Raw genomic sequence first — 22185 nt, forward strand, 5'->3', positions numbered from 1 at the left:
GACTCAATTACTCCCAGGATTTCTATCCTGATGGCTTCGCTGTCATTTATAAGAACTGGCACAGGGCAGACTATCAACTGTCCTGGACCAGGACTGTTTCTTGGGACAGCCTCTTTGAGGGGAAGGGGTTATAGATTCACTTGGCTTCCCTTCACCACAATGTCAAGGGGCCATCAAAACCAGGGATCCTGGCTGGGCATGGTAGTTCACACCTATAATCTCAACACTTTGGGAGGCCTTGGCAGGAGGATCACTTGAGGTCAGGAGTTCAAGACCAGCCTGGGTAACAGCAAGATCCTGTTGAAGCAGTGTCACTGTCTGGGTTAAATACCCAAGGTTCACTGTTTCACACCAAGGGAATCGAGGATGCAGACACACAAGAAGTGAATTTAAGAGCAGCTGTTTAATAGGCGAAAGAGAAAAGAGAAAAACTCTTTCTCCTGCAGAGAGAGGGGGCACCTGAGTGGGTCTTCCAGTTTTGTGGTAAAATGCACGGTGTTTTACAGACAAGCTTGAGGAAGCAGTGTCTGATTTACACAGGGCTCAAGAGATTGGTTGGACCAGGTGATGTTTTATAGTGCACAAAAAGGCTGGCCATCCCACCCTAATCTTTTATTATGCAGGTGGGGCCTCTACCTGGCTGGTGCCGTGTTGCCCACTCCTTACTGTATGCATGGTTGACAAAGAAAAGGGAAGATAGAGCCGCCATGTTGAACATGCTTGGCCCTCAGGTAGCCTTTTCTTATTGGCACAGCTGCTGGCATTCCCCCATGCAAGCTTCCAGCCTGCTTATCTACGTCTACAGCTTGACTTTACAGGCTGCTCTTAGAAAAGCAATGATTTGGGGGCTGCTTTCATTAAAAAGAACACTTTACTGAGGACTTCCTTACCCTTGCTATCTGCCTAAATAATTTCTTTTTAACTCCTATATCACTATCTCTACCCAAAAAAAAGACCAAAAAATGAGGGATCCCAACATCCCACCATCCAATAGGTTGGGGATATAAATACTATTCAACAAGTATCATCTGAGCATCTACCATATTTAGCACATTATGCTAGGGGGCACTAAGGTCAATCAAAAGCACAATCTCAGCCTGACATGACCCCACAACTTAGGCACCTTACAAAGGTCTAACCAATGAAACTCAATGACATCTGCTTAGAGGCTTCAGTTGAAACAGAGGAAGCAAATGAGACTATTGGAAGAAAGACTATACAAAACGGGAATGAAGAGAAAAACACCCAGGAGTGAACTTCTGCAGAGACCTGCCTCTGTGTGGCAGAGGCAGTGGCAAAGATGTCCTAGAAAAGGAGAACCGGAAAAGGGTAACAACACAGAACCCCAGGAAGCACAGGTGACACAGGGGAGAGACGTGTCCATAGTGTGCAGCACAACAGAGATGATGATCCAGGAGAAAAGGCCAGGGCACAGCGATTGGGAGGGTGCTGGCAGCCCTCAGGCAACAGTGTTGGGAATGGGTGGCCAGCAGTCGGCTCAAGGTCAAGGAGACACAGGTGGGTGGTGAGACTACTCTTTTTACTAACAAAAGGAAGGAGGGGTGGAAGTCAGAAGGGTGACTGGAGAGCAGGCCTACGGGATGCGTTTTGAAGGAAGAGGCCATCCGAGCACGCTTACCAGTCCTGGAAAGGAGAGCTGAAAGATCCAAGGGGAGCATGCCTTCCTAATGGAGCGAGACTCTAGGGCAGCAGGAGGGACCAAGGGCACAGGGGGTGAACTCACAATGGAAGTGGAGAGATTCTTCCGAGACAGGAGCTCATAACAGGCAGAGAGCCGGAGATGGAGAAGGGGATGGGGAAGGAACTTACAGTGGGTGCCCTTGACTTTGCTGTAATATCAAAAATGACCTCCAAAAGAGTGATGGTCCTGTCACCATCATATGGGGACTGCCCTAAAATTATCATCTTCTGAAAGATGCTAAAGGAAATGGGGAGAGATTCACTATATCCATTTTTCATCAAGCTAATTTTCATCTTGTTCTTTCTCGTTGGTTATTTTAAAAATCACATTTGTCGTTGCAGTGTATTTCATTCCTCACCCTTCCCTGCCTTTAGGACTATCTCATAAACTTTACCTTCAGGATTTGCTTCCTATCATTACCATCAGCTCCAGAGACCGCAGGGACTGAAGATCACCCGGGTCTTTCTCTTCCTACCCCTGACTCCCTGCATCTTAGTCGTTCCACTGCTCAGCCTTTCCTCCATCAGAGATGGGTAGTGGAAGCACGAAAAGCTAAAATTAAAACCAGTCCATTTCATTACTTATTTGGACAACTAGCCAATTATTTTGAAGCTATTAGCTCAAATGAGATTGGGGGTCCACAGTTATTTCATTCTCCGTGAACGGAACCACCACCCATGATTACTCCTCAAGTCAGAAAGACAGAAATGCTAGGTGAGAACAAAAGTCATGCGGAGTGCCAGACCCACTGGCAGAGGTCTAAATGAATACCTCTTGCTTTTGACCATCTCCTTGCCCTTCATTCTGCATCTCGCTTTCTCATCAGGGACGCCTAATTTGAAATTCCAGATGCAGCATTTTCAGGTTGGAAGCACTAAGCGTCGGTGTTGCCAGTATTAACGGATCAGTGGTTCTTGTCGTCCCTGAAATGTGATTCTCAGAGTATTCATCGCCATTATGGTTAGGATGGCCTCCCATGCTTCGGGCTCTGCCCGTCCCATTGACAATGGAGCACAAGATATGATCTGATGGTGCCTGTTTTCTGTGACTTCTTACTCAACTTTGAGAGGTGTGTATTTTTAAAAGGCTCCAATAGGTTGCGATATTGTACTACAGGTTTGTGAGATGTTACCATTGAGGGAAAGTGGGTAAAGAGTATACAGGATGTCTCCATATTATTTCTTACAACTGCATATACATTTATAAGTATCTCAAAATAAAAAGCATAATTTTAAAAGGCTCCTGGCAAAGGTGAAATGAGGCATTGTTTTCTCAGTGGGCATGGAACTTGTGTTTGGCACGATGAAAACATTCTGGAGAGCTGTTGTAGAATGACGTGAATATACTTAACCCTGCTGAACAACACTCAACAGTGGCTAAGATGGTAAATTTTATGCCATGTGTTTTTTATTACAATTAAAAATTTTTTAATATATTTTTAAAGCTTTAAGATCTTGCTACCAGGAGAACTAAACCTAACAATGATTTTTCATCTACTCAACACAGCCACTAAAATGGCTAAAATTTAAAGGACTGACCACACCAAATGTTGGCAGGAATGTGAAGGAAGTGGAACTCCCATATACTGCTGGTGAGATACACAACCACTGTGGAAAAACAGCTTCTTATAAAATTATACATATACTTACAATATGAGCCAGAAATTCCACCTGCAGTATTTACTCAGGAGAAATGAAAATTCATGTCCACTAAAGAAGACTTGAACTAAGCACCTTTATTCAAAATAGCCCAAAACTGGAAATAGCCCAATTGTTCAACTGGTCAATGGATAAACAAATGATATATAAAATGAAATACTGCAGTGCAATACAATGCTAAAGACTACTAATACGACATGAATGAATTTCAAAAACATTATGCTAAGTGAAAAAACTTAGACACAGGAGCATATACCATGCAATTCCATGTATTTGAGATTCGAACACAGGCAATACCAGTCTATACGACGGGAAGCAGATATGTGGTGGCCTGGGGCATGAGGAATCAAGGGTGGGGACTGACTACAAAAATCACAAAGGAAATTTTTGGCTCGATAGAAATATTCGATATCCTGATTGCGATAGTGATGGTTACTCAGGTATGTGTATGTGTATTCATCTGTTTTCATACTGCTATAAAGAACTACCTGAGACTGGGTAATTTATGAAGGAAAGGTTTAATTGACTCACAGTTCTGCAGGGCTGGGGAGGTCTCAGGAAAGTTTCAATCAAATAGGAAGGCGAAGGGGAAGCCAGACACCTTCCTCACATGGCGGCAGGAAAGAGAATGATCGCAACAGGAACTACCAAACACATAAAACCATCAGATCTCGTGAGAACTCACTCACTATCACGAGAACAGCCTGGGGAAAACAGCCCCCATGATTAAATTACTTCCACCTGGTCTCTCCTTTGACACGTGGGGATTATGATGATCATGAGGATTACAATTCAAGATGAGCTTTTGGGTGGGAACACAGCCAAACCATATCAGTATATTTTATTTTATTTAAATTACCTCAATAAAGTTGATTAAGAAAAAAGAGAAGGCTCCAAGCATCTCTAACCAATTAGAAAAAAAAATAATAATAAAGCCTAGCTAAGATTTTCTTACTCTCATAGCTTAACTTCTTTATCTGAAATGCATCTTCAAAAATTGTTAGGTACCTGAGTCAACAGACGCTGGCTTACATCTGCCAGTAGAGGGAACTCTTTCTCAAACTGAGGCTCCATCGTCTTGATGACCTACTAGGTTAACCTCGAAGCCGTGAAGATGGAACTCGTAATGTCTCCACATCTGTGCCCTCTCCACAGGAACAGCTACCTAGCTCCAAGTAGAAGGAGCTCAGAGTAACCGAGTTGAGAAACCAACCCTGTTCCCTCTGAGTGTTGGAAAAAAGAAAGATTTCAGACCAGCTTGTCAGAGCTTCAGTATACAAGCTTCCAATTGTGGTTCCACTGTGATCTTACAGATGAGGCCAGTCGTTATTCAGGACACTTATAAACATGGCCTCCTCCTATTGCCCAGCCACAGCAGCAGGATCTCTGCCTTAGTGTGCTTGTGTCTGTGCTGCCACCTCAGGTGCCTGAAATTGGGGTCCTGACTGTTTTTTGCCAGTTGTTCTAACCTGGAGGCCCTGTGCTACCCTAGCCTACCTGGACTGCCACTCATCTGCCAGCAGGTTCCCATCATACAGAACTCTGCCCATCTACGGGACCACACCTGGGACACCCCCTGCAGGAACTCCTGGAATCAAGCCTTTCCCACCTGTGCTCTGCCACATCCCTGGCATGCTACCTGTCCATCCTGAGTCCTATCACCAACTCCTGAAGCTTCCTCAGATTTATGAATGCCACATCCATCCTCAGGGATGCTGCTGATTACCAACTATACTGATTCTCAAAGGCATTTCTTCAAGTCATTATTCACCAGGAAACATCTTGGTGAGACACCATTATTAAGTTCTTAGAGGGCAAATTCTAGGTCACTGTAAATTAATTCTCTCTATGTTGCATCTAGAATCATGGAACTCTGGGTCCAGAAGGGTTTCAGAGCCCATCTGCTCAAAGCACCCACAGCAGAAATTGCTCAGTGGACGTAGAGTGCCTACTTATGAGCATTCCCAGCAGGGGATACTCACTAATTTTCAATACTGCCACTATTAGGTAGATGGGGTTCCTAAAGTCTCCTATATGTGAACTTCGATTTTATCTCCTTGGAAACCCACCTGCTATTTTGGTTTCTACATTTTTGTGAGGAACACAGAATTTCCTCTTTTACGTAATAGCACTCTCATTGTTCAGAGTCAGCAACCATGTGGTCCTCTCTCTTCTGCTTCTCACATTATTCTCCTGGCTCAGGAAAAAGTCAATTCAATACAATTCAGTTCCCACTGTTCTAGGCAGCTTCCTGGGTGCTTGGGATGCAAAGATGAGTATGTCATGATTCCTGCCTTGAAAGAGCTTATAGAATGGAAAGAGGAATTACTGGATCTGGGATGGACACTCAAAGGAGACAGCAGCAGTGGATAGGGAAGGACAGAGTGAGAGGCTATTTCAAGCACTGGGAACAGTATGTGCAAAGGCCCAGTGGCATTGCTAGAGAGGTTTGGTGGTGGGGGACAGAGGGTATAGGGTGGTGGTGTAATAAGAGATAATGCTGGAGAGGAAAGCCAGAACCAGATTGACAAGGACATTTGAAAGTCATGCCAAAGAGTTTTAAGCAGGGAGCTAACATAATAATATCTCAGCTTGAGAAAGATTTTCTTGACTGCTGGGTACAGAAGCAACTCAAGAGGGACAAGGTGATGACAGGGTTGTCCATGAGGAGGTCATCCTGAGAGCAGGGGGAGAGATGACCCTGGCCTCACCGAAAATAGCAGCTGGGGGAATGGCAAGAAATGAATGCATTACAAATGTGCTGAAAATGCTGAATCAGTAAGACTTGAATCTGGGCGTGCAGGAGAGGGAAATTCAACACCATTTTTCTGGCTTGAGTGGATGGTGACGTCCGAAGACAAAAGACAAGGAAAAGAGGGGACTCAAGATGGCGCTGTGAGAACAACCCAGGATTGGAGCCCGCGTTGAATCCGCAAACGGTGAGTCAGTGCTGCATTTCCAGACTGATCTTTGTTGCCCACAGAACGGGGAAACTCCCAAGTATAAAAAGACACGGGACGCCAGGCAGTAGGTCTGCCTGGCGAAGCTGGCAGCCGGGGCGGCGGCAGCCGGCCCTACCCAGCAATCCCCACAGGGCGCGCTTGTCCGGGTGCCTTGTTGAACTGGCAACCTGAGACTTGAGAGGGCTGGACTTGAGACTGAACGAGACTTGCACAGTAGCCCAGCCCAGGGAATTGCAGGGACAGATCGTTTGGGATACCCAGTGGGACGAACAAAACCGCGATTTCAAACTATCCCAAGCAGACGGCCCGAGACGCTCTGTGGGGGAGGGGCGTCCACCACTACCAGGCAACCCGCCCCAACTGAGATACACGCCCACTGCTGACGCAGCCAGCCGTTGCCGAGGCAACCCGCCCCAACTGAGATACCCCACTGCTGACGCAGCCTGCCGTTGCTGAGGCAACACGCTACAATGAAGAGACTCCACCGCAGGGCGTGGCGGAGACCACAGCAGAGCCTGCAGGAACAGGGCGAATCACACAACAGCAGGGCGGAGCCTGGAAACCAAACAGTGGCTAGTCTGCCTTCTAGCTGGGCAGGACACCTCATCGAACATCCAAAAATAAAGCCCAAACCCCTCAACACAGAGCATTTAAGAAAAAAAAAAAAAAAAGGGATTTTTAATGAGCTCTGTTGCAGCAGAATCAAACATAGCAGCCTAACAGCCCTGAAGGAACAACAGAGCGCACAGCTCAGCAATTAAACCCCTATAAAGTACAAACTGTCTCCTCAAGCAGCTCCCTGACCCCTCTATATCCAAAAGACTGATATTAGGCAGGCATCATCCTGGGACAAAGATAGCAGAAAAAGAAACTGGTAGCATCACTCGCTGTGCCACAGCTGCTAGAGGTGCACCCCAGACAAGCAAGGTCTGGAGCGGACCTCAGCAGTCGTACAGCGAAGGGGCTAGACTGGTAGAAGGAAAACCAAGCAACAGAAATACTTCATCATCAACATTCTGGGTGTCCACTCAGAGACCCAATCGAAAAATCAGCAACTACGCAGACGACCAGCGGACAAATCCACAAAGATGGGAAGAAACCAGCGCAAAAAGGAGGAAAACACCCAAAACCAGAACACCTCGCCTCCTAGAAAGGACCAAAACTCCTCACCAGCAAGGGAACAAAGCTGGACGGAGAATGACTGTGACGAAATGACGGAATTAGACTTCAGAAGATGGATAATGAGAAACTTTTGTGAGCTAAAAGATCATGTATTAAATCAATGCAAAGAAACTAAGAACCTTGAAAAAAGATTTGAAAAAAGATTCGAGGAAATGATAACAAGAATGGATAACTTAGAGAGGAATATGAATGAATTAAAGGAGCTGAAAAACACAATACGAGAACTTCGCGAAGCAAACACAAGTTTCAATAGCCGAATTGACCAAGCAGAAGAAAGAATATCTGAAGTCGAAGACCAACTCAATGAAATAAAACGAGAAACCAAGATCAGAGAAAAAAGCGCAAAAAGGAATGAACAAAGTCTCCAAGAAATGTGGGACTATGTGAAAAGACCTAACCTACGTTTGATAGGTGTACCAGAAGGGGACGAAGAGAATGAATCCAAGCTGGAAAATACTCTTCAGGACATCATCCAGGAAAATTTCCCCCACCTAGCAAGACAGGCCAACACTCAATTGCAGGAAATACAGAGAACACCACAAAGATATTCCGCAAGAAGAGCAACCCCAAGGCACATAATCGTCAGATTCAACAGGGTTGAAATAAAGGAGAGAATACTAAGGGCAGCCAGAGAGAAAGGTCAGGTCACCCACAAAGGGAAGCCCATCAGACTCACAGCAGATCTCTCGGCAGAAACACTACAAGCCAGAAGAGAGTGGGGGCCAATATTCAACATTCTTAAAGAAAAGAACTTTCAACCCAGAATTTCATATCCAGCCAAACTGAGCTTCAGAAGTGAAGGAAAAATAAAATCCTTTGCAAACAAGCAAGTACTCAGAGATTTTGTCACCACCAGGCCTGCTTTACAAGAGCTCCTAAAAGAGGCACTACACATAGAAAGGATCAACCAGTACCAGCCATTCCAAAATCACACTGAATGCTAAAGAGCTTCAACATAATGAAGAATCTACAACAACTAACAGGCAAAACAGCCACTTAGCATCAAAATGGCAGTATCAAATTCACACATAACAATATTAACCCTAAATGTAAATGGACTAAATGCACCAATCAAAAGACACAGACTGGCAAATTGGATAAAAATCCAAAACCCATCAGTGTGCTGTATCCAGAAAACCCATCTCACATGCAAGGATACACAAAGGCTCAAAATAAAGGGATGGAGGAAGATTTACCAAGCTAATGGAAAGCAAAAAAAAGCAGGAGTTGCAATTCTCATCTCTGATAAAATAGACTTTAAAGCAACAAAGATCAAAAGAGACAAAGAAGGCCATTACATAATGGTAAAAGGATCAATACAACAAGAAGAGCTAACGATCCTAAACATATATGGACCCAATGCAGGAGCACCCAGATACATAAGGCAAGTTCTTAATGACTTACAAAAGGACTTAGACTCCCACACAATAATAGTGGGAGACTTTAACACTCCACTGTCAATACTAGACAGATCAACCAGACAGAAAATCAACAAGGATATCCAGGGCTTGAACTCAGACCTGGAGCAAGCAAACCTGATAGACATTTACAGAACTCTCCACCCCAAATCCACAGAATACACATTCTTCTCAGCACCACATCACACCTACTCTAAAATTGACCACATAATTGGAAGTAAAGCACTGCTCAACAAATGCAAAACAACTGAAATCATAACAAACAGCCTCTCAGACCATAGCGCAATCAAGTTAGAACTCAGAATTCAGAAACCGACCCAGAACCGCACAGCTTCATGGAAACTGAACAACTGGCTCTTGAATGTTGACTGGGTAAACAACGAAATGAAGGCGGAAATAAAGAAGTTCTTCGAAACCAATGAGAACGAAGACACAACGTGCCAGAACCTCTGGGACACATTTAAAGCAGTCTCTAGAGGAAAGTATATAGCAATAAGTGCCCATATGAGGAGAATGGAGAGATCCAAAATTGACACCCTATCGTCAAAATTGAAAGAGCTAAAGGAGCAAGATCAAAAAAACTCAAAACCCAGCAGAAGACAAGAAATAACTAAGATCAGAGCTGAGCTGAAGGAGATTGAGACACGAAAAACCCTTCAAAAAATCAATAAATCCAAGAGCTGGTTTTTTGAAAAGATCAACAAAATAGACCACTAGCCAGATTGATTAAAAATAAAAGAGAGAACAACCAAATAGATGCAATAAAAAATGATAAAGGGGAAATCACCACAGATTCCACAGAAATTCAAACCATCATCAGAGAATATTACAAACAACTCTATGCACATAAACTAGTAAACCTGGAAGAAATGGATAAATTCCTGGACTCCTGTGTCCTCCCAAGCCTAAACCAGGAGGAAGCTGAAACTATGAATAGACCAATAACAAGGTCTGAAGTTGAGGCAGCAATTAACAGCCTACCACACAAAAAAAGCCCAGGTCCAGACGGGTTCACAGCCGAATTCTACCAGACACACAAGGAGGAGCTGGTACCATTCCTTCTAAAACTATTTCAAACAATCCAAAAAGAGGGAATCCTTCCCAAATCATTTTATGAGACCAACATCATCCTGATACCAAAACCCGGCAGAGACCCAACGAGAAAAGAAAACTTCAGGCCAATATCCATGAGGAACATAGATGCAAAAATCTTCAATAAAATATTGGCAAGCCGATTGCAACAGCAAATCAAAAAACTTATTCATCATGATCAAGTAGGATTCATCCCAGGGATGCAAGGCTGGTTCAACATACGCAAGTCTATCAACGTAATTCACCACATAAACAGAACCAAAAACAAAAACCACATGATTATCTCAATCGACGCAGAGAAGGCATTTGACAAAATTCAACAGCCCTTTATGCTAAAAACCCTCAATAAACTCGGTATCGATGGAACGTATCTCAAAGTAATAAAAGCTATTTATGACAAACCAACAGCCAATATCATACTGAATGGGCAAAAACTGGAAGCATTCCCTTTAAAATCTGGCACTAGACAAGGATGCCCTCTCTCACCACTCCTATTCAATGTTGTACTGGAAGTTCTAGCCAGAGCAATCAGGCAAGACAAAGAAATAAAGGGTATTCAAATAGGAAAGGTGGAAGCCAAATTGTCTCTATTTGCAGACGACATGATAGTATACCTAGAAGACCCCATCACCTCAGCCCAAAAACTCCTGAAACTGATAAGCAACTTCAGCAAAGTCTCAGGATATAAAATCAATGTGCAAAAATCACAAGCATTCGTCTACACGAACAACAGACTTAAAGAAAGCCAAATCAAGAGCGAACTGCCATACGCAATTGCTACAAAAAGAATAAAATACCTTGGAATACAACTCACAAGGAACGTAAGAGACCTCTACAAGGAGAACTACAAACCACTGCTCAACAAAATCAGAGAGGACACAAACAGATGGAGAAACATTCCATGTTCATGGTCAGGAAGAATTAATATTGTGAAAATGGCTATACTGCCCAAAGTAATTTACAGAATCAACGCTATCCCTATCAAGCTACCACTGACTTTCTTCACAGAACTGGAAAAAACCACCATGAACTTCATATGGAACCAAAAGAGAGCCCGCATAGCCAAGTCAATTCTAAGCAAAAAGAACACAGCGGGGGGCATCACACTACCGGATTTCAAACTATACTACAAGGCTACAGTAATCAAAACAGCATGGTACTGGTACCAAAACAGAGATATAGACCAATGGAACAAAACAGAGGCACCGGAGGCAACACAACATACATACAACTATACAATCTTTGATAAACCTGACAAAAACAAGCAATGGGGCAAGGATTCCATGTTTAACAAATGGTGTTGGGAAAACTGGCTAGCCATGTGCAGAAAGCAGAAACTGGACCCCTTCCTGACACCTTACACTAAAATTAACTCCAGATGGATTAAAGACTTAAACATAAGACCTGGCACCATAAAAACCCTAGAAGGAAATCTAGGCAAAACTATCCAGGACATAGGAGTAGGCAAGGACTTTATGAACAAAACACCAAAAGCATTGGCAACAAAAGCCAAAATAGACAAATGGGACCTAATCAAACTCCACAGCTTCTGCACAGCAAAAGAAACAGTCACTAGAGTGGATCGGCAACCAACAGAATGGGAAAAAATTTTCGCAGTCTACCCATCTGACAAAGGGCTGATATCCAGAATTTACAAAGAACTCAAACAGATTTACAGGAAAAAAACAAACAAGCCCATTCAAAAGCGGGCAAAGGATATGAACAGACACTTTACGAAAGAAGACATATATGAGGCCAACAATCATATGAAAAAATGCTCATCGTCACTGGTCATCAGAGAGATGCAAATCAAAACCACATTGAGATACCATCTCACGCCAGTTAGAATGGCGATCATTAAAAAATCTGGAGACAACAGATGCTGGAGAGGATGTGGAGAAAAAGGAACACTTCTACACTGTTGGTGGGAGTGTAAATTAGTTCAACCATTGTGGAAGACGGTGTGACGATTCCTCAAGGCCTTAGAAATAGAAATTCCATTTGACCCAGCAATCCCATTACTGGGTATATATCCAAAAGACTATAAATCGTTCTACTATAAGGACACATGTACACGAATGTTCATTGCAGCACTGTTTACAATAGCAAAGACCTGGAATCAACCCAAATGCCCATTGATAATAGACTGGATTGGAAAAATGTGGCACATATACACCATGGAATATTATGCAGCAATCAGAAATGATGAGTTTGTGTCGTTTGTAGGGACATGGATGAATCTGGAGAACATCATCCTCAGCAAACTGACACAAGAACAGAAAATGAAACACCGCATATTCTCACTCATAGGTGGGTGATGAAAAATGAGAACACATGGACACAGAAAGGGGAGTACTAAACACTGGGGTCTATTGGGGGGAAAAGGGGAGGGCCAGTGGGAGGGGGAGGTGGGGAGGGATAGCCTGGGGAGAAATGCCAAATGTGGGTGAAGGGGAGAAGAAAAGCAAAGCACACTGCCATGTGTGTACCTACGCAACTGTCTTGCATGCTATGCTCATGTACCCCAAAACCTAAAATCCAATAAAAAATAAAAATAAATAAATAAATAAATAAAAATAAATAAAAAAAAAAAAAAAGACAAGGAAAACCAGTTGTGGGACAGGGAGCTAGGGAGTGCCACTTTGCATGTGTCAAGTCTGCAGTGTCTATGGGACACAGGTGATGTTGAGCGGGTGGTATCAGGCTTCAGAGGAGAGATGTGGGCAGGAGATTTGGGTATATGAGTCACAGTCCCATAAATGCAATTAAAGACATGGGTGTAGGCTGGGCGCGGTGGCTCATGCCTGTAATCCCAGCACTTTGGGAAGCTGAGGTGGGCGGATCGCGAGGTCATGAGATCAAGACTCTCCTGGCCAACATGGTGAAACCCTGTCTCTACTAAAAATACAAAAATTAGCTGGGCATGGTGGTGCATGCCTGTAGTCCCAGCTACTTGGGAAGCTGAGGCAGAAGAATCTCTTGAACCTGGAAGGGGGAGGTTGCAGTGAGCTGAGATTGTATCACAGCACTCCAGCCTGGGTGACAGAACGAGACCCTGTCTCAAAAAAAAAAAAATATATATATATATATATATAGATGTGGATGTGGATGAAGTTAGCCAGCATACAGGGACTGTGGACCAAATCCTAGTAAATAACATTTTTGTGATGGGTACAGAACAGGGAGTGGCCAGGAGGCATGAGAACAAACAGGATGCAACTGTAGCAAAATAAAGTTTCCAAACACTTGGCCGTCCTGGGCACTTCATCCTTTGTGCTTTTTGTTGTTACTGTTTTTTGTTTTTCAGTAACCTTCATTAGGTAGGGAGTTCTGAATGGACGCAACATTCCACATGTAGTAGAGAGGAACCAGCTCCTACAGCTGAAACCTATACTTCTAAAAATGCAGGCAGCATGCCTTGATAGCTCATTTTAAACTTGTCAAATAGAATAATCCAAAGTATTGCAACAATTAATCAATCAATAGTTATTGAGACTGAGTGTGTTGAGGTTTTATATACAGGGGTATAAAACCACCATTTCAGACCCTTCTAGAAACATACACTGTGGTTAAGGAGATCAGAGATAGATAGATGTGGATGACCTTCTTCTGGTTGTCAAAATAAAAACCTGCCACTCCCAGAATCCGACACAGCCTCTCATGCCTTCTCGCCTTTGCACATGGTATTCCCTCCACCTGGAATTCCCTGCCCTTTTGTGCTGGTTATCAATATGTTGTGCTGGTTATCAATATGTTGTGCTGGTTATCAATATATTGCCTCTCTGCTCCAAATTCACCCTTTTTGCATTCTCTGTGAAAATAGATCTGTGCCCTTTGATGATTTTTTTTTGTCAGCCGACACGATGCTAAGCTTTGTCAGTAGAGGGTGCTAGAGAGACACTGCAGAAGGAAAAGGGTTTGCTTCCTGCTTCCCATGAGCTTGCTCAGCAGGCCTCTCTAGCACTTCCCAGTGCCAGGGCCCAGCTCCTGCATGCCCTGTAACCAGTAGCTTCCCCTAGCATCCCTCAGCTTGGGACAGTTTTAAATCAGAGTGCCTCCTGTGAGACACCTTCTCATGAGTAGCCTTCCCCAATACCCTGCATGGGGGCATTTCTGGCAAGTTCCAGGTTCCAGAAAGTTCCACCAGCACAGCAACATAGCATCTTCTCTGCCAATCTGTGAGCCACGGCCATGTCCCCTCCAACAAGATCTGAATTTCAGGCCTGGGGGCAGTGGCTTCTCCTTGGGTCTGCTTTGCTTATATTATTTAAATTCTCTTTACTTATTTCTAGCCAATAACCTGTTACTCCAATTCCTGATATAGTCAACAATTCCTCATATTAAGCTTCTCCTGTTCAAACTATGGTGTAGTTTTGCCCTCCTGATTGGCCCCAGATTGATAAACCTCCCTTGTCTATCTGACACACTGCTACTTATTCCTTGAGACTGGACTTAGGCATCATTGCTATACTTTGGCAAAAAGCTCAATTGATACATATTGAGGTTATTTACTCAGGCATAAATGCAGGAATGAATGAATTCTACTACTGCTTGGAAGTTACTTAGGAGGCAGGCTGGCAAATGAGACCCACCTTTTAGTTGATGAATGACCATAATCCCAGAGAGGCCATGGTTGGGAGACCCTGGATTTGGCATCTTAGAGACAGAGCTTGGCCCTCCAGGGGTGTGCTTCTCAGGCTGAGTCTTATCATCCACCCAAGCCAGGCTTCCTGACTACCTCCCTACACAGAAAACTCTAGCCTGTCACTCTGCCTGCTTCAGAAATACAGTGAAACTCAAGGCCCCATACCCCAAGCTGGCTTTTACAGTCTAACATCATGGCACAAAGATGGAAACCAAAGAAAAAGGCCCCCAAAACATTTAGCTTTGACTTGCTCTGAAGGTCTTAGTAAGAAAATATCTTTAAATAGTCAGTTTGAATATCAACCAGGTGGGTAATTTGTCTAATAATTCTCAAACCCTGGTTTCCAATACACTTGGGTGTTTCCAGTTACCTCAAAAGGTTTTGCAAAACTCTCCAAAAGATCGTAATGGAGAGCCTTAATTTACTTTATGCTAAAAATTAAGTATATGCTTGGTGGCACTTTTAGGAGGCATGAAATAGGAGTGGGAAGGTTACAAAAAGGAAATAATAATAGGGTAGGAAAATTTCAAAGTGTGGGAATTATTCATCTACATTATAGCAAAAGGCATAAATCAATTCACATTATCCTGATATGTGCCACACCTTTAACCACTCCCAAAACAAGGGCATAAAAAATAATTAAGCACACACACGCGCACACACACACACGCGCGCACACACACATTTACCTTGCTTTATCTTGTCAACATAGATTGTATATATACATAAATATTGGTATGTGTTGACAAGCATATTTCTCATATTATTCATCACAGTATTTTATTTACCTTTTTGCTACACCTTTATTTCTATATTTTTACCTCAGTTTCTCCCATCTGCAGAATGTTGTAAGGATTGAAAAGTTAATATTTGTAAAGTTTTCATATAAAACCACACACAAATTTAGCCTTATTTTAGTGTTGAAAACAAATTAAATAGGAATAAATTCAACCAAGGAGGCAAAGAACTTGTACACTGAAAACACAAAATGTTGCTAAAAGAAATTAAAGACATAAATAAATGAAAAGTTATCTTCTGCTTGTGGACTGGAGGACTTCATATTGTTAAGATGTCAATAATACCCAAAGTGATCTACAGATTCAGTGCAACTCCTATCAAAATCCCAGCCACAGTTTTTATAGAACTAGATAAACCCATCCTAAAATTCATATGGAATCTCAAGGGGCCAGAATAGCCAAAACAATCCGGAAGAATGAAGAACAAAGTTGAAGGTCTCACACTTCCTGATTTCAAAACTTGCTATAGAGCTACAGTAATCAAAACAGAGTGGTGCTGGCATAAAGACAGACACGCACAATGAAATCAGAAACAAACCTTAATATATAGGGTCAAAGGGTTTTCTACGAGGGTGCCAAGACCATTCAACGGAGAAAAGACAGTATGTGTTTCAATGAATAGTGCTGGAAAAACTGGATATCCACATGCAAAAGGATGAGGTTGTACCATTACCTTACACATATACAAAAATGAACTCAAAGTGGATCAAAGACCTAAACATCAGAGCTAAAACTATAAAACTCTTAGAAGAAAATAGGGGCAAAATTTCATGACATTGAATTTTCAATGATTTCTTGGAATTAACACCAAAACACAGGCAATAAAAGAAAAAATAGGTAAAGCAGACTTCATCAAAATTAAAATCTTTCGTGCATCAAAAGACATGGCCAAGGCAACCCACAGAATAGGGAAAAAATTCAAATCACCTATTTGGTAAAGGATTAATATCCAGAATAAAGAACTCCCACAACCCAGCAACAATCTCCATTTAAAAATGGGCAAAGAACAATGGTACCCAGAGGCCATGGGGAAGCGGGAATGAGGAGTTATTGTATAATGAGTAGAGTTTCAGTTTGGGATGATGGAGAAGACTGGAGGTAGACAGTGTTGATGGTTGCATGACAATGTGAGTATATTCAATGCCGCTTACACTTAAAAATAGTAAAATGGCAAATTTTATGTTATGTAGATTTTACCACAGTAAAAAAACTAAAATAAAATAAATCAGAAACATGAAACGGAGTACCTATTATGTACCACTTGTCACCTGTTACTTGAGTTGATCCTCTCAACATTCCTATGAAGCAGTCACTTTTATCATTATCCCCATTTTATGGATGAAGAAATGGAGGCTCAGAGAGGTCGAGTTCTTTGCCTTCAGAAATGAAGAAAGCAAGTGGTAGAGCCCAGAGAGTCAGGCTCCAGGCTCAGTCCCTGTAACCTGTACCCCACACATCTTCCTTGCTGGCTAGCAGATGATGAACATGACCTGCGTTTGGGTGGGGTGAGGCAAAGCAAGGAGAGGCAGGGACCAGGCCTCCTCCCACCCACTGGCCTTAACTGCAGGCTATTGACTCAGCACTCACTCACACCAAACAGATCAGGTGTGTCCTGTGCCAGGGCCTGACTTTTACTGCTGGTAGCAGAGCACTTCAAAGAGGTGTAGCCCCAAATACCTTCACTGTCAACATAAAGGAACTCCTGGTTGGCCTCTCTGATGGGAGGGAAGAGGTTTCTTTAAACTTTCTCCAAGAAAAGGCCTGAGGGAGCCTTTATTAAAATCTTAGCTGTGGCCTTTTCAAGATGTCTGGTGATTACCTGACCCCTCATTCAACTACAAATCCAGCGAAGTTTAAACAAAAATGTAATAAATAATGCTGTGAGGTGAATCATTCACTAAAATACCTGCACAATCTGGATTTGGGAGAAATTCTTGGAGATTTGAAAATGTTAATGTTTTACCAATGTGTATGGTGGTTTTTCATATAATATTAATTAATAGTATCCTGGTTTTTGATATAATAATATATTGAATTAATATATTATTAATTTGCAGTATTATGTTTTTAATATTTTAATATTTTTCTTTTCTGTAATCTTCCTTTCTCTCTCTCTTTCTGGCTATAAAAGAGAACAGTGCCAACACAAACACTCTGTATTATTCTTTTTTTTTTTTTTTGAGATGGAGTCTGGTACTGTCACCTGAGCTGGAGTGCAGTGGCACAATCTAGGCTCACTGCAAACTCCGCCTTCTAGGTTCAAGTGATTCTCGTCTCAGCCTCCTGAGTAGCTGGGATTATAGGTGCCCACCACCATGCCCGGCTAATTTTTTGTATTTTTAGTAGAGACCAGGTTTCACCAACTCCCGACGTCAAGGGATCCACCCACCTCAGCCTCCCAAAGTGCTGGTATTACAGGTGTGAGCCACTGCTCGTGGCCAGTATTATTAATATCTATTGAGAGCTTACTATATGCAAGTTCTCCCACCATTTGTATGTAAGCTCTATGTATTTATGAGAAAACATATAGGGCTGAATAACCTATCCAATGTCAAGCAGCAAGTACAGGGAGAGCTGAGGGTCACACCCTGCTGTCTGATCCAGATCCTTGCTATAAACCAGCCTCATGACCTCAGGACATCCCCACTTCATTCTTTGGGGCCAATTTTCCTTACCTGTGAAATGAGGGAATTGAATCAGACGGATAAGATTTTCTTCCAGCTCATACATGTCTATTTCCTCGTTTCTGCACACGAATGGTCCTCTTCCAACAGGACCTCCTAGGTGTATCCACCAGCACTGCCTGCCTCGATTGTCGGTGCCATCCATGCCATGGGCCTGGGAAAGAGAGTTGGGGGTGGCTGAAACTGACAGTGCTCCTGAGCGCTGGCCTGAATTGTAGGCCTTTGACCCAGCACTCACTTACGCTGGACAGATGAGGTGTCCCTGTGCTAGACCCTTCTCCTGACTTTTAATGCTGGTGGCAGAGCACTTGAGAGAGTGCTATCACTCTTTTGTCCGCCCCAAACAGCCTTTACTCTTCAACTGCACTCACCCCTCTACCTACCTAAATAGCTCAACTGTCTTAACAAAGTCTACTCACACTCTGAAATGACCCAATTAAAAAGGCAACAGATAAAAAGATTCAAGCTGATAATTCTCATTACACTTCCATCTCCTGGAGTCACAGAATTTCTTCTCACTTGTGAATTTCCTCACAAGTCTAGGCAGTGGTATGCTGGTAAATGCTTAACACCTAGCTCCAGGAAAACAAAAAAAGCTCTGTAATGTGAATCATTTTCTGAGTTCTTCAGTTTAAATGTTCCCACTATGGCTGATGTCAAGCTACCAAAGCAAAGTCGCTGAACACAACTGGAAAAGAGATGCAAGCCAGTAAGCGCTGGTGCCAGCACACCACTGAGTCTGCTTCACACTACTACGTCCTCTGAAAGCCTGTAGCCAAAAGCATTGCTCATTCATTTGTTCTTTAATTCATTCAATGAACTTTTTAAAAAGTATAGGAATTGAAATGACATTTATTCAAATAGTTATTTATTACAAATCAAAAGCCCTACTAGGCTTATTACAAAGCATTATTTTTCCAGTACTTCCCTCAGAGGTTCCTTAGGTGGAAGGGTGATTCTTCTACTTTCAAATAATTGACTTACCCAAATCAGATGCGATTATTTGCTTCTCTTGGATTAGCAATTCTCATTAACATCCTTAACATTGGGAAAGGTGACATCAGAATAGCTTTGATATAAAGTCCAACCTGCTTTATTGTTGAAAGTTTAAAAATCCAATGTAAAAAAAAAAAAAAAAAAAAACAGTCACCTCTGGAAAATGCTTACCTAGACATATATTTTCTGTAATTATTTTTCTCTATATTGTTATATTCAAGATACAGGTGGTATATGAAGAGTATGAACTCTGGAACCTGAATGCCTGGATCCTAATCACAGTTCCACCAATATTAGCTGTGTAGTCTTGGGCAAATTACTTAACCTCTCCATGTTTTGGTTTTCTCACATTAGAACAGGGTTCATGATAATAACTGTAGCTGTTGTGAGGGTTAAGTAAATATACATACATACATTTTTTTGTTTATATACAGCATATAGAAAGTTCCATGTAACTGTTAGCAGTTATGTGTCATCAAACACGATCAGGGTTTCTCAAATGCTGTCTAGGCATCTTTCCAACAAGATGGTGCAGTACTTGAAATCTTTTTGCAGTCCCTCCACAGTGCCTAGCATACATGACTTTAGTAAATTCGTGTTGAAAAAGTAATTAATTGATTAAATGCAATTGATCAATGCAAAATATCCTTGCCACAAATAAACCATCTGTTCTATCATCAGGATCTTAGGCATACTTTACATCTCCATAACCACTCCAAAGGCAGGGAAGGTGATCAAGAATAAGAGCATGGCTGGGTGCAATGGCTCACACCTGTAATCCCAGCACTTTGGGAGGCTGAGATGGGTGGATCTCTTGAGGCCAGGAGTTTGAGACCAGCCTGGCCAACACGGTGAAAACCCATCTCTACCAAAAAATGCAAAAATTAGCCAGGCGTGGTGGCGCATGCCTGTGGCCCCAGCTACTCAGGAGGCTGAGGCACGAGAATGGCTTGAAACTGGGAGGCAGAGATCATGCCATTGTACTCCCACCTGGGTGACAAAGTGAGATCCTGTCACGAAAAAAAAAAAAAAAGAATAAAGGCATGGAGTAATTTCCAGAGCTGTTAGCATGTATTTATGTTCAAGAGTGCTCATTTTATATAAGCAAGAAAAAATAAAAGCAACCTAAATGTTCATCAACAAGGGAAAGTGAATAAATATGATGTAACCATTAGATATTTATGTTTTCAGGAAATATTATTAACATGAAGAAAGTCCTAATTGTAATAAGCGAAAAGCAGGATTTAAAGTTGTATAAACAATATAATACTTTACATTCTTTAAAAATGTGTTTGCATAAAGAGAGAAATAAAGAGACTTACAATAAATATACCACAATCATTAATAGCTGTCTCTGGTTGGTGGGATTCAGGTTGATTTTTAAATTTCTTTCTTCTTGATATATTTCTGTATTTTCTAGTTTTTCCTAAAATGATAAAAAGAAAGTTAAATAAAGGAATTGCTGTTAAAATGGGGACACTAATTCCAACTTTGGAATTACATATCCACCCAATCTGATGTTATTTACTGCCACCCATCCCCCTCCCATTCCCAACCTCCCAAAATGTCCCAAATCTGACATGATGGTGTAATCTATGCCTTGCAAATATGACACCATCATCCAGCTATTTGGGGGCATTAATAATTACCTTAATTTTTTACACTCCCTTCAGGTATCTGGCATTGGGTAAATACAGTTAACCTCACATAGACATATTTTCAGCTATTAAAAACCAAGCACATTTGTGTTATCTCCTGCCCTTGAGGTGCCTGATACAAGGGAAGCATGATTGAGTACCTTACTGATAAGGCTGAACAAATATGTCTTTTGAAATAGACTATAGGAAAAGCTCAGATTGGAGATGGCTGATGCACATTAAAGTTTAGCTAAATTTGGGTAAAAGGTGGATCTCGATTTAATGAAGTGCTCATCCTGGAATATTTGTTTTTAAAAAGCCACTTTTATTACTTTCAAATCCGATAGGCTTGAAGCACAATATTGTCGAAACGGAGGTAGCAAGTACACAACAGCCCCCACTTTTAGGAATAGGTAAGAATTATTTATAACGACGATCAGTCAACTATGATTTGGTCCCTCTGATGCATTTAAGAACAAATTATTCAAGATAATGAAAAAAGCAACTTATTCCCTTAAGTGGTGCAATTTTTTGCAATCTTATTTTTATTCTCAATTTGCTTACCTGCACCATTCCTCAAGGCAGTCTCAGGCCAAAGCCTATCTAAAGCATCATAAATTTCAAACAACTGAGCTAAATCAATAAGGTTTTATAGGACATCTTAAAGAAAAAGAAAAGGCATTACTTCACTAAATGTAGCTGGAGAAATGCACAGAAGTTATTTCTGTCCAGGCTCCCTCGCTATGGATGGAGGAACCAGACAGTTCTATTTTCATTCATAAGGAGCATCTCAAAACCTGGGGCATATCATGGGATGCAATTGGCCCCAAGGAAGAGGAAACAGGAGAATGGCTTGGCAGCCCATGAGATTCTTTTGGAGAAGAAATTATTAATAACAAGGAATATTTTACTGTGGATCAAAGTGTGTTCCCTCTGTTGGTGAGTCAATGATTTCATGGAAATAATTTATTTACATTAGATTTTTTAATTGCCCCATTTACCTACTGGGTATTGTTCTTCTCCATGGCACATATCATTAACACATATATTTGACTTTATTATTTTTATTTTGTCTGTCTCCCCCAATCCAAAAGCAGCCTCCTTGAAGGAATGGGTTTTTTGTTTGTTTGTTTGTTTGTTTCACTATGGTTTCATTGGATGCATTTAGAACATGCCAGTATATTGGAGGTAGACAACAAATATTTGTTGAATGAATCAAGTTCCCACATACTCCAGGGGCGTATGTCTATGGTGAAGTAGAAAGAGCACTGGATTCAGAGTCCAAAGTAGAGAGCACTTTGTTTGGCTCATACTAGACATGAAATGACCATTTTGGAAGTGGACAAATGGGTGGATGGATGGATGGACAGATACGTGAATGAATGAGAAGTGATGGAGCAATGTTATAATG

The 22185-nt window shown here is 41.9% G+C and overlaps 1 protein-coding gene across 6 annotated transcripts in view; it reads right to left on the bottom strand.

The window, feature by feature from the left end:
- LOC108592839 (uncharacterized) overlaps positions 1–22185 on the bottom strand; it is a 203428-nt gene that overhangs the window by 74934 nt on the left and 106309 nt on the right. For 4 of the 6 annotated variants that reach the window (XM_078342529.1, XM_078342528.1, XM_078342530.1 and 1 more), the window contains exons 4-5: positions 20460–20563; positions 18133–18295 (exon numbers count right to left, since the gene is read on the bottom strand). In XM_078342529.1, the coding sequence (XP_078198655.1) occupies positions 18133–18295; positions 20460–20563 (267 nt within the window). Of the gene's footprint in view, positions 1–15406; positions 16834–18132; positions 18296–19125; positions 19233–20459; positions 20564–22185 lie in introns of those variants that run through there. The other 2 variants (XR_013523911.1, XM_035253579.3) reach the window with 2 other exon arrangements.

Source organism: Callithrix jacchus, chromosome 11 (assembly GCF_049354715.1).
Source record: "Callithrix jacchus isolate 240 chromosome 11, calJac240_pri, whole genome shotgun sequence".
In the NCBI taxonomy this organism is placed as follows: domain Eukaryota; kingdom Metazoa; phylum Chordata; class Mammalia; order Primates; family Cebidae; genus Callithrix; species Callithrix jacchus.